Source organism: Salmo trutta, chromosome 4 (genome assembly GCF_901001165.1).
Source record: "Salmo trutta chromosome 4, fSalTru1.1, whole genome shotgun sequence".
Classification (NCBI taxonomy): Eukaryota; Metazoa; Chordata; class Actinopteri; order Salmoniformes; family Salmonidae; genus Salmo; species Salmo trutta.
This window is the reverse complement of record NC_042960.1, coordinates 53,992,491-54,005,809: the sequence shown is the minus strand read 5'-3', so window position 1 is coordinate 54,005,809 and position 13,319 is coordinate 53,992,491. Positions and strand designations below refer to the sequence as shown.

Here is a 13,319-nt window from a genome sequence, read left to right as displayed (position 1 = left end):
GGTGGGACGGTCACGTCCCACATACCCAAGAGAGGTTAAAAGTTAATTTGTGGAATTTCTTTCCTTCTTAATGCGTTTGAGCCCATCAGTTGTGTTGTGACAAGGTGGGGGGATACAGAAGATAGCCCTATTTGGCAAAAGACCAAGTCCATATTATGGCAAGAACAGCTGAAATAAGCAAAGAGAAACGACAGTCCATCATTACTTTAAGACATGAAGGTCAGTCAATACGGAAAATTTCAAGAACTTTTAAAGTTTCTTCAAGTGCAGTCGCAAAAACCATCAAGAACCATGATGAAACTGGCTCTTATGAGGTCCGCCACAGGAATGGAAGACCCAGAGTTACCTCTGCTGCAGATGATAAGTTCATTAGAGTTACAGCCTCAGAAATTGCAGCCCAAATAAATACTTTACAGAGTTCAAGTAACAGACACATCTCAACATCAACTGTTCAGAGGAGACTGTGTGAATCAGGCCTTCATGGTCAAATTGCTGCAAAGAAACCACTCCTAAAAGACACCAATAAGAAGAAGAGACTTGCTTGGGCCAAGAAACACGAGCAATGAACATTAGACCGGTGGAAATTTGTCCTTTGGTCAGGAGTGCAAATTGTAGATTTTTGGTTCCAACCGCCGTCTCTTTGTGAGACGCAGAGTAGGTGAATGGATGATCTCCTGTATGTGTGGTTCCCACCGTGAATTATGGAGGAGGAGGTGTGATGGTGTGCGGGTGCTTTGCTGGTGACACTGTCAGTGATTTTTTAGAATTCAAGGCACACTTAACCAGCTTGGATACCACAGCATTCTGCAGCGATATGCCATCCCATTTGGTTTGTGCCTAGTGGGACTACAATTTCTTTTTCAACAGGACAATGACCCAACACACCTCCAGGCTGTGTAAGGGCTATTTGACCAAGGAGAGTGATGGAGTGCTGCATCAGATGACCTGGCCTCCACAGTCACTTGACCTCAACCAAACTGAGATGGTTTGAGATGAGTTGGAGCGCAGAGTGAAGGAAAAGCAGCCAACAGGCGCTTAGCATATGTGGGAACTCCTTCAAGAGTTGGAAAAGCATTCCTCATGAAGCTGGTTGAGAGAATGCCAAGAGTGTGCAAAGCTGTCATCAAGGCAAAGATTTGTTTAACACTTGTTTGCTTACTACATAATTCCAAATGTGCTAAAAAATGAAGAAAGATAAACTGTTGACTGAGTCGGTTTTGTAAACTTTTGACCGGTAGTGTATGTTTACCAGTTCAGGGCCGGTGAGGACCAGTGCTGATTTCTCCCCAGCCCTCTCCCTGTCCACACACCACAGCTCTGTCTCTTTGCCCTTGGAGAAAGTAATCTCTGGATCAGGAGATTGGAGGAGCTGCCTGTGGGAGGATACAGAAAAATAGATGTATTGGAAAAGTATCGTCAATGTGTGTGTGTGTATGTGTGTGTGTGTGTGTGTCCATGTGTGTCTGTGTGTTTGTCCGTGTGTGTGTGTGTGTGTGTGTGTGTGTGCGGGAATGTGTGGCTTTGTGTGGCTGTGTGTTTTCGTCTGTGTGTATGTCTGTGTGTAAATATGTTTGACCTCAGTTCATCCCCTTCTAGTAGTCTGGTATCAGGATCCAGAAGTCTGCAGGCATACCCTATGTTCACCGCTGTCTCTGCAGAGAGAAAGAGAGAGAAAAAAGGAGTGAAAGACCAACAGACAGAGACAGACAGACAGCGGGGAGCAGTAGTTACCTTTCTTGTCCCCGGTCAGCACCCAGACTTTGAGTCCAGCCTGTCTGAGCATGGAGATGGTCTCAGGGACCTCGTCCTGCAGCCGGTCCTCTATAGCTGTCACCCCCAGAAGCTGCACAACAGGATCCAGGATGTACAGAGATTTTATCACTATGACATTGGATCACGTTGCATTTATATAAAGCGTTCATGAGTTTCCTTGATGGGCTTCATCCTTTGGAGCATAGGAATTCTCCTCAAATGTCATTGTATGGTAAACATACTGTAATGCAGTGCCCTGATTATGAGGATACCTTTAGATCTCTCTCCATGTCGTCATGCAGCTGTTCCAGCATGTCATCACGGTTACGGGTTGCCATGGCAGCCTGGGCCATGGTTTTGCTCCACTCCTCCCATTTGGCCTCAGATACAGTACGCTCAGCTATGCACAGAGTCCTCAGACAGGACTGGGCAAACAGCTGGAGGAGGACGGGAATATACTGGATGAGATGCTGGATGAGATGCTGGATGAGATGCTGCATGAGATGCTGCATGAGATGCTGCATGAGATCTACTTGCTCTGCTTATTATCAAATCTAATTGTAGCTGTCACATGCGCCGAATACAACAAGTGTAGACCGTACAGTAAAATGCTTACTTACAAGGCCTTAACCAACAATGCAGTTCAAGAAATAGAGTTAAGAAAATATTTACTAAATAAGCTAAAGTAAAAAATGAAATAAAAAGTAACACAAAAAAATAACGATAATAAGGCTATATACAGGGGGTACCTGTACCGAGTCAATGTGCGGGGTACAGGTTAGTCGAGGTCATTTGTACATGTTGGTAGGGGTAAAGTGACTATGCAGAGATAATAAACAGTGTGTAGCTACATGTAAATGTGAAGTGTTTTTATTTTATCGAACTAGGCAAGTCAGTTAAGAACAAATTCTTATTTACAATGATGGCCTAGGAACAGTGGGTTAACTGCCTTGTTCAGGGGCAGAACGACAGAGTTTTACCTTGTCAGCTCAGGGATTTGATCTAGCAACCTTTTGGTTACTAGTCCAGCACTCTAACCACTAGGCTACCTGCCGCCCCTGTGTGTGTGTGTGTGTGTGTGTGTGTGTGTGTGTGTGTGTGTGTGTGCGTGTGTGCATGTGTGCGTGTGCGTGCGTGTGTGTGCGTTACATCTAAGGCTCTCTCAGTGCTTTCCAGATGTGGACAGTCTTTTTGTAGTCTCTCCAGGATCACTATGTCAGCACCTTTACAGTATAACTTCAGCCCTCCCTCTGGCTCCCGTACTGCACACACAACATACATCAGAGGACAGAACACATTTATACATGTCAGGAGAATACATCAAGATGAGAGACTGGGGGATAGACAGATGAAGGGAGAGAAAGGGAAAGGGTCCAGGATAGGGAGCTGTGGGGCAGATGCATCCAGTCTCACTCAGGTAGTCACTAGATAGCCATGTTAGAACATACAAAAGAGGAAATTCTGTCAGATCTTTTGAGAAAGTATATCATTAGGATATATTTTTTACGGGTAAGCTCAAGGTTAGGGTCGTACATTCATCCTTTCTAACATGGCCAGATAGTAATGTCAGTCTTACCCAGTACAGACATGCGTCGCCTCTGGCTGGTGAAGTCCAGCAGAGTGAGGAGCTGGTAGTGGCGTTTGAGGCCCAGCTCACTGACTGTCAGAGAGTCCCTGGTCCTGGAGAGGAAGACCCAGCCCAGCTCCCTGGCTGCCCCCACCAGGGCCTCTTCGTCTGGGGACGCAGCCTGGTACACCGGGCCCCCTGGGACAAACATCACGCAACAGAACTGTAACAGTATCTGGGCAATTCCAAGCCAGCATAGCACAAATATAGCTTTGGCATCTCAGATTCTTCTGGCAATTCTCACATAGTAGCTTTATTAGGAGGAAGGATGTCCGGCATACTTTTTACATGAAAATCACGAAAGTGGCAATTTTAGGCCCTTTTAGACCTATATATGGCTCTTGTCAGACCCTATGATCTGTGAACCATACACGATACAGACAACATCTTGGTGTCTTTATCCTCCTTATAGTGCTCTCTCAAATATGGAGTATGTCTAGATTCTGAAATACTATTTTTCACATTCATTTATTCAACACAGAATTATGAATATGAATGCCTCAAAATAACCCTTTTGGATATAGCTTCTTTTTTTTCTTTTTTTTTTACATATTTCTTGGAACAATATACTCTTCAAACAAGTAAAATTTCCAGAGTGGGCTACTTTTAATGACCCATTTTATACATATAAATTGACATTATAGGTCAATATAATGTTCCATTTGAATCCATTTTCCCGTCACTGTCTTGCTCATAAAATGTATCATACCTTCAGAATTAGCAGAGACCCCACTCTGGAAATGTGATGTACTTGTAGAGTATATTGTTCTAAACAATGTCTTAAAATAAACTAAATCAAAAAGGGTTCTTTTGAGATATTGTTTTTAATGTTGAATAAATTACTTTGAAAATATGTATTTCAGAATCATGACAAACTCCATATTCTGGAGAACACTACAAAGAGTATAATGCCACCCAGTTGTTGTCTGTACGGTAGGGTTCACTGATCATAGGGTCGTACAGGATGCATGTACAGGTCTAGAAAGGGCCTAAAATGTCAACATTCACTTTCAAAATGGTTTGTGATACAAATGTAAAAAGCATGTCAAACATCCTTCCTCCCAATGAATTTTCTATGTGAGAATTGCAAGAACAATCTGAGATACCAAAAATATTTTCGGCCTACACTGGCATGGAATCGCCCAGCTGTATTGTTGTATCATGCTGAGATGTGTTTTCCTACTTCTTGAGAGGGTTTAGTACAATTTTATTTTACTGTACAGAAAACACCAAGTATTTACCTAGTTCAATTTACGAACTTACATGGTAAAATATGAATTACACAATAATGACTTGTTTGCCCTCACCGTTCTTCCATTCGGTCATGACGGTGTGGCAGAGTGCCAGCGTGGTGAAGAACTGTCTGCTCAGTGTGCACTGCTGCCCCCTCAACTTGTCCACCAGCCGCTGGTCAGACAGATACAGACCCCCACAGGAGAACGGGTTCCAGCTCAGGTCTAATGTCTGGGGGGAGGCAAAGGTGGGGCAGAGACATGGAAGTTATGTTCTTTTGTTCGTTTACTACTTCATGACTGATTTGACAATGTGCAAATAAACTGAATTAACCACATAACGTGAATGTTTTCCTCTACAATGATATGGTACATCTAAATCTGGATCATTACCTGTGATTCCTCTGCACTGATTGACACATCACCTGAAAAAAAGGAAAAAGTAGAAATGAAGACATTTTCAGATAGAGTGGGGAGAGGGGGGACCTTTAGACTGACAGTAAGCATATTCTAACTACCACACCGATAGTAGTAGTAGACAGTGGGCAGATGGGGAATGTGATTCCAGACAAATTTCAGATTACACCTAGACTCTAGAGGGCTGGACCAACATTCAAAATGTAACACTTATGGGCATGTCCATATGAATATTTTAGCACTTACGAGGGTGCCCTGATTTGTTACCAGAATGGCTGCGGATACGACTTATCTGGACCCCTCTTTCCCGACAGCTAAAGGTCCTGAAGCTTCAGGATTCTCTACTTTACAAACAGTCTCTGCTTTACTCGTAGAGGCCAGGCTACTCTGGTGAATGGTGCTGGTTTAATAAAGTTTGATCAAAGTTGAATCAAAGTCTGCAAGATCAGATAATGATAGTATTCTACATAACAGAACCGAATATAATAGCAAAATATAATGTTACTGTAAGACAAAAACACCACCTCATTTCATGATTTCATGATTGTGCGAATGGTCACATTTTTCTCTCAAATCAGATTTTTCCAAACTCTACAGCGTGAGCCACTAGGCAAAACATATGCTTTGATTTCAACTAAAACACAGGTAGGCTATGCTACAGTTTGTTAACACCATCTGCTCTAAAATCAAATCAAAGTTTATTTGTCACGTGCGCCGAATACAACAGGTGTAGACCTTACAGTGAAATGCTTACTTACAGGCTCTAACCAATAGTGCAAAAAAGGTATTAGGTGAACAATAAGTAGGTAAAGAAACAAAACAACAGTAAAAAGACAGGCTATATACAGTAGCAAGGCTATAAAAGTAGCGAGGCTACATACAGACACCGGTTAGTCAGGCTGATTGAGGAAGTATGTACATGTAGATATGGTTAAAGTGACTATGCATATATGATGAACAGAAAGTAGCAGTAGTGTAAAAGAGGGGTTGGCCGGTGGTGGGTGGCGGGACACAATGCAGATAGCCCGGTTAGCCACTGTGTGGGAGCACTGGTTGGTCGGCCCAATTGAGGTAGTATGTACATGGATGTATAGTTAAAGTGACTATGCATATCTGATAAACAGAGAGTAGCAGCAGCGTAAAAAGAGGGGTTGGGGGGGCACACAATGCAAATAGTCCGGGTAACCATTTTATTACCTGTTCAGGAGTCTTATGGCTTGTGGGTAAAAACTGTTGAGAAGCCTTTTTGTCCTAGACTTGGCACTCCGGTACCGCTTGCCATGCGGTAGTAGAGAGAACAGTCTATGACTGGGGTGGCTGGGGTCTTTGACAATTTTTAGGGACTTCCTCTGACACCGCCTGGTGTAGAGGTCATTGTACATCCTTCACAACAAGATTGTAGGCTACTTCGAAACAACACTGAATAACTCAATATGATCTAAATGCATATCTCTATTAAACTGATTGAGATCAAATGGTTGGTATGCAGATGCTGCGTAAACGTCTTACCGGTTAAACTTGAAGAATTAGCATTCACGATTGACAGTGAGAAATGTGAAAGGAGGGTGACCACAAAAATGTGTTCGTAAAGTAGAGGCAAAGAAACACATGCGCAGAACTTGATTTGGATCTTCAGCTCTGGGGAAAAGGGATCCAGGGGGGCGGGGCGGTTACTTTTTGTTATAGTGCCCAGTACTTCCAGACAGCCCTGTAACTCAAACCCTGAGTCTGACACGCATACAAATGTAGTCTTGGTCTTTAGTCAGATGCAAACAAAAGGGAGTTCTGTCAATGTCTTTCCGAACCGGGGAGCAGACTGAGAACCCGCTGCACAATAACACAAGGTACTCCAGGCCCTTGTATGTTTAGTGGTGAAACCAAATCTAACACACACAGACAGAGGGTTGTTGTTTCCAGCTCATGGGCCATTCTTACCATAGACGTCCCCTGCAATGCAGCACTGTCTGAAGAGCAGGCGGTTCTGGGTGAGGGTGCCTGTCTTGTCACTCAACAGATATCCCACCTGACCCAGTTCCTCATTCAGAGAGGTGTTCCGGGCCTGGGCAGGGATGGTCCTCTCCACCCCTCCTCGCATCTCTACATCCCAGCCTATAAACAGGCTGTGCAGCACGTGGATCATCTCAAACCTGCACACAGAGACACAAACAGACTCAATACTAGATGTGTGACCGACAAATACATTTCAATAGAGATTCATAGACTGCTGAATAAGTATGCCGTGTACAGTACAATAGGATTGGAAGAGCTGATTCCACTTTTCGATTTCTCGTATTGGAATTGAATGAATTCAAATAGAACTGACACCAACCCTGGTGGTGTTACTCACGTGATGTAGAGAGACATGGGCATGGCAGGGCTGAGCAAGATCACATAGCTCCAGTAGGTGAGGAAGGCTGTGTAGATGGGCGTGTTGCCCCTCATTAAGGCAGACAGAACCTCTATTTGGGAGGACACACGCCCCTGAAACACTCCCGAGCCCACAGCCAGCAGTAGAGCCATCAGCAGTAGGAACAACACTATCTGAGATCCCAGACACACACATACATGTATCTGAACACATACATTAACACAAAATCACTCTTTAAAAAAAGCACACACATAAAAAAAAGTTGGATCCTTTATCATAATAAAATGAGTCAAGACAAAATAGTTATATAAATGAACAGATAAAAGCATCTATCTCCATAACTCTCACACTGCTTTACTTCATCATCCTCTCCTGGTCGTTATCACTCACCCCAAAGACAACTTTGTTCAGGACCTTCTCCATCTGAGTCATCTTGACTCTGAGCCGACCAACGTTACGAAGGATTTTACTATCTGAGCCTGAGGGACAGGAAGATCTGGGTTATTTACACATTCAATTTCATAGTCCTTGTCATTGATCTGTTAGGGGGAAAGAGAGGGTACATAAAGTATTGAAGCAGGGGCTATGTATGTGTGCTGAGTACCAGTGTATATGGCCATGCCAAAGGCTGTGTCTGTGTTTCGAAGTACTGTTCCTCTCAGCAGGATGTGTTCACTGTCCAGAGGGTGGCGCTCTCCTCTCCAGTGGAGCTCCCCCCGGAAGGTGTACAGATGGCTGTTGGGCTCCTCACACAACACAATGCCTGAAAGAGGGAGAGAGGGAGAGATGGGGTGGGGAGCGAATAAGAGGAAAAGAGGGAGAAAGAGAGAAAGGGAGGCAGAGAGAGAATGATGGAGGAATAAAGAGAAAGAAAAGTCTGTTTACATTTGTAAACCCTCTCCTCCAACCCTACCCACTCAGCCCCTACCCATATGGTCATGTGCCATCGCAATCTTCGCTCTCTCTCTCCCACTACTCTCTCCTATTCTATCCTATCGTCTCTGCCTTCTGCTAAATCCTACTCCCTCCTGTCTCCTAATTCTGCCTGTTTGACCCTACTCTCCTCCCTTTCCACATCCTATGACTCGCACCGTCCCCTTTCCTCCCGGTCGGCCCTCCCCTCCTGCTCTGTGGCTCAGTGACAGTGCGAGTCTACAGAAAAGGGCTGCGGGCAGCTGAGCGGAAAACAAAACTTCCAGAGGACCTATCATCCTTTCACTCCCTCCTCTCTACCTTCTCTTCCTCTGTATCTGCTGCTAAAGCCCCTTTCTACCGACAACCTGCCAACTCGACCCCATCCCTTCCTCCCTGCTCCAGACCATCTCTGGAGACCTATTCCTCACTTCCCTCTCCTATTCCTCACGTCCCTCTCCTATTCCTCACGTCCCTCTCCTATTCCTCACTTCCCTCTCCTATTCCTCACTTCCCTCTCCTATTCCTCACTTCCCTCTCCTATTCCTCACTTCCCTCTCCTATTCCTCAGTTCCCTCTCCTATTCCTCAGTTCCCTCTCCTATTCCTCAGTTCCCTCTCCTATTCCTCACTTCAAAATGGCCAGAGTCACTCCCCTCCTCAAGAAACCAACACTCAACCCCTCTGGTGTCAAAAACTACAAACCGGTATCCCTTCTTTCTTTTCTTTCCAAAACACTTGAGCGTGCCGTCTCTGACCAACTCTCTCTCTATCTCTCTCAGAACTATCTTCCTGCCCCTAACCAGTCAGCCTTCAAGACGGGTCATTCAACTGAGACTGCTCTCCTCTGTGTCACTGAGGCTCTATGTTGCCATAGCAACATCAGGGAAACTTGGCAGAAGGGAGTAGTGAATCATATTACAGAACTTCTGCAACATCTTTAATTGAGACTCTCATTCTCCTTAATTACCAGCCTGAACACGTCATGGAAAGAGATTAACTGTATAGGAAGCTCAGAGGACAGCCAATAGGTCGTCTGGATTGTGGACAGCCAATAAATTGTCAAATGCAAACAGATTATAATCTTTAGTGGAAAACAGTTCTTGAGGGCTTGACTTTTTTATAGGCCTACTGGTGAACTGGTGTTTGAGTTGTGTGGTTGCAATATCATTCATTTCAAATGATGTGCTGCACAATGGACATATAATGCACAATGTCTCAGGAAAGACTGTATGGGTTGGCAATACTCAGTATAGAAATCAATCTGGCCCGCAACCTGGACCTAGAGGCCTAATTAAAACATTTGCACACAAAAAAGGAGGACTTCAGGAGACCAGAGGAGTCTCTGAAGTTAGATTTGATTTGATTTCATTTCCCTTAAATATTGCAGCCCATTTGTGTAGGCCAGATAAAACCCACTGAGTTCAACGATAAATAGTGACTGAATTTATACTCGATAACTTTTTTCCTCATTGTTAGGCTATTTGATTTGTCATTTTTATAAAAAGTTTCTAAATAGCAGCTAAATACTGTAGGCCTACATAGCTATAGACAGTACACTGCATAACGAAACAATCCACAATAAGCTTGTGTTTTTAGGGTGGACTGACTATTATTTGGCATTAATAGATTGTTTTTAAGCACTTTCCAAGCTGGGAGCGAGTGCGACAACGGCTCACATCATGCAGGTTCAGGTAGGCTATAAAGGACAGTTGTATATGCAAAAAAATTAATTGGTAGCTGATTAGTATGCTGTTGCATCGAAAATACATTTTACAATCTCCAGTGTTTGAATTTTAAACTTTAATGACTGAACAAGTAATTACATAATTGCCACCAGCCAGCAGTCTAAAAATGGGAAACTGTGTTACGCCAGCGATCCCGGTTCACAACTCCACGGTGTCCCCCACCCAGAGTGCAAAGAACCCTGGCATGACCCTGGACAACAGCCTGTCATTCTCTGCAAACATCAAAGCAGTGATTCGCTCCTGCAGGTTCAAGCTCTACAACATCCGTAGAGTACGACCCTACCTCACACAGGAAGTGGTGCAGGTCCTAATCCAGGCACTTGTCATCTCCCGTCTGGACTACTGCAACTCACTGTTGGCTGGGCTCCCTGCTTGCGCCATCAAACCCCTGCAACTTATCCAGAATGCTGCACCCCGCCTGATGTTCAACCTTCCCAAGTTCTCACATGTCACCCCGCTCCTCCGCACACTCCATTGGCTTCCAGTCAAAGCTCGCATTCACGACAAGACCATGGTACTTGCCAGCAAGATGAACCGCCTTCAGGCTGTGCCCAAACCCTACACCCGAACACAAGTACTCGATTCTGCCACCTCTGGTCTTTTAGCCCTCCCACACCTACAGGAGGCCAGCTCCCGCTCGGCCCAGTCAAAGCTCTTCTCTGTCCTGGCACCCCAATGGTGGAACCTGAAGCTAAAACAGCATAGAGATTCCCCATCTTAAATAACTAAATTGCCTTTCGTAAATTAACACTCGCACTTCACCCCCACCTGGGAGCCAGAAATCTTTCTGATTGAGAGGGGGTCAAATACTTATTTCCCTCATTAAAATGCAAATCAATTTCTAACATTTTTGACATGCGTTTTTCTGGATTTTTTGGTTGTTATTCTGTCTCTCACTGTTCAAATAAACCTACCATTAAAATTATAGACTGATCGTTTCTTTGTCAGTGGGCAAACGTACAAAATCAGCAGGGGATCAAATACTTTTTTCCCTCACTGTAGCTATTTTAAGATGAACACACTAACTGTAAGTCGCTCTGGATAAGAGCATCTGCTAAATGACTAAAATGTCAAATGCAACCTGACACTGACATATTGTTATTATGAGTTCACCCTAATTTTTATACACTTTGCATTTTTTCCTAATTCCCTTTACTTCCTAATGCTCTGAGTCAGGTCGGTGACTACTATTGAAGGCAGATAGGGTCTGCTTCAGTTATGAGCTCACCCTATTTTGCATACGCTTTGCATTTTTTCCTAACTCTCCTAATGCTTTGGCTCAGGTGGTGCCTACCATCGAAGGCAGCCAGGGTCTGTTCTGTGGGGTCAGAGGTCATCCCTGTGTGGGTGGCGTCCAGGGCCTGCCGGTACTTTAGATTGGTCTCTCTGCAAAGACAGGGACCACGGTCAGGCTTCATAACCCTCAGCTTAAAATAAACAGGTCATATCTGGTTCAGTGTACAGTATAGACAAGAGTACATTGTCAGTATATGGATGTTTCTGTCCCCTACCCATCAATGTCAGCTGTCTCTACGTAGCACAGGCTGTGTGGCTCCGAGCTGCAGAGGAGCAGTAGATCTGCCTACGAGGGATACAGAAGGAGAAGATGTCTATAGAGAGAAGCACATAGGGAGAGGGGAGATCAGACAGTCAGGGCTAGGGAACCGCTTTGGACTCTCTCACTTTTTTAGTACCCTTTCTTTACATATTTACTTTTTCTATTGTTGTTGACTGTCGAGAGGTAAACCTGCAAGTAAGCATTTAATTGCACTGTGTTCTCCATGTATAGCATGTGTATATGACGAATAAACACATTTGAATTTGACTCTATGCAAACCTGCAGGTGGTACTGAATCAGCTGAAGCTAAAGCCTAGGCATGGAAACTCACCGGGATGATCTGGTCTTTGTGAATCCGCAACACATCTCCCACACACACATCCTTCCACTGGGATGGGCTGAAACTGAGATGTGGAGTGGAGAGAGACAGAAGGTAGAGAGAAAGAAGGGAGAGAGACAGAAAGGAGAGAGTCAGAAAGGAGAGAGTAAGAAGGAAGAGAGACAGAAAGGAGAGAGACAGAAGGGAGAGAGTCAGAAGGGAGAGAGTCAGAAAGGAGAGAGGCAGAAGGGAAGAGACAGAAGGGAAGAGACAGAAGGGAGAGAGACAGAAAGGAGAGAGACAGAAGGGAGAGAGACAGAAAGGAGAGAATCAGAAAGGAGAGAGACAGAAAGGAGAGAGACAGAAGGAGAGAGACAGAAAGGAGAGAGACAGAAGGGAGAGAGTCAGAAAGGAGAGAGACAGAAGGGAGAGAGACAGAAAGGAGAGAGACAGAAAGGAGAGAGACAGAAGGGAGAGAGACAGAAAGGAGAGAGACAGAAGGGAGAGAGACAGAAAGGAGAGAGACAGAAGGGAGAGAGTCAGAAAGGAGAGAGACAGAAGGGAGAGAGACAGAAAGGAGAGAGACAGAAGGGAGAGAGTCAGAAAGGAGAGAGACAGAAGGGAGAGAGTCAGAAAGGAGAGAGATGGAAGGGAGAGAAACAGAAAGGAGAGAATCAGAAAGGAGAGAGACAGAAGGGAGAGAGACAGAAAGGAGAGAATCAGAAAGGAGAGAGACAGAAAGGAGAGAGACAGAAGGGAGAGAGACAGAAGGGAGAGAGACAGAAGGGAGAGAGTCAGAAAGGAGAGAGATTGAAGGGAGAGAGACAGAAAGGAGAGAGTCAGAAGGGAGAGAGACAGAAGGGAGAGAGACAGAAAGGAGAGAGACAGAAGAGAGAGAGACAGAAAGGAGAGAGACAGAAGGGAGAGAGGCAGAAGGGAAGAGACAGAAGGGAGAGAGACAGAAAGGAGAGAGGCAGAAGGGAAGAGACAGAAGCGAGAGAGACAGAAAGGAGAGAGACAGAAGGGAGAGAGACAGAAGGGAGAGAGTCAGAAGGGAGAGAGTCAGAAGGGAGAGAGACAGAAGGGAGAGAGACAGAAGGGAGAGAGTCAGAAGGGAGAGAGTCAAAAAGGAGAGAGACAGAAAGGAGAGAGTCAGAAGGGAAAGAGTCAGAAAGGAGAGAGGCAGAAGGGAAGAGACAGAAGGGAGAGAGACAGAAAGGAGAGAGACAGAAGGGAGAGAGACAGAAGGGAGAGAGTCAGAAGGGAGAGAGTCAGAAGGGAGAGAGACAGAAGGGAGAGAGACAGAAGGGAGAGAGTCAGAAGGGAGAGAGTCAGAAAGGAGAGAGTCAGAAAGGAGAGAGACAGAAGGGAGAGAGACAGAAAGGAG

At 44.9% G+C, this 13,319-nt stretch overlaps 1 protein-coding gene across 1 annotated transcript in view; it reads right to left on the bottom strand.

The window, feature by feature from the left end:
* atp8b3 (ATPase phospholipid transporting 8B3) overlaps positions 1–13,319 on the bottom strand; it is a 52,042-nt gene that overhangs the window by 18,745 nt on the left and 19,978 nt on the right. Inside the window, exons 9-23 of the mRNA XM_029751341.1 lie at positions 11,945–12,017; positions 11,567–11,637; positions 11,350–11,441; positions 8,001–8,159; positions 7,787–7,875; positions 7,376–7,569; positions 6,964–7,175; positions 5,005–5,036; positions 4,687–4,843; positions 3,329–3,517; positions 2,902–3,014; positions 2,025–2,189; positions 1,732–1,843; positions 1,577–1,652; positions 1,250–1,373 (exon numbers count right to left, since the gene is read on the bottom strand). Coding sequence (XP_029607201.1) covers positions 1,250–1,373; positions 1,577–1,652; positions 1,732–1,843; positions 2,025–2,189; positions 2,902–3,014; positions 3,329–3,517; positions 4,687–4,843; positions 5,005–5,036; positions 6,964–7,175; positions 7,376–7,569; positions 7,787–7,875; positions 8,001–8,159; positions 11,350–11,441; positions 11,567–11,637; positions 11,945–12,017 — 1,858 coding nt within the window. The remainder of the gene's footprint in view (positions 1–1,249; positions 1,374–1,576; positions 1,653–1,731; positions 1,844–2,024; positions 2,190–2,901; positions 3,015–3,328; positions 3,518–4,686; positions 4,844–5,004; positions 5,037–6,963; positions 7,176–7,375; positions 7,570–7,786; positions 7,876–8,000; positions 8,160–11,349; positions 11,442–11,566; positions 11,638–11,944; positions 12,018–13,319) is intronic.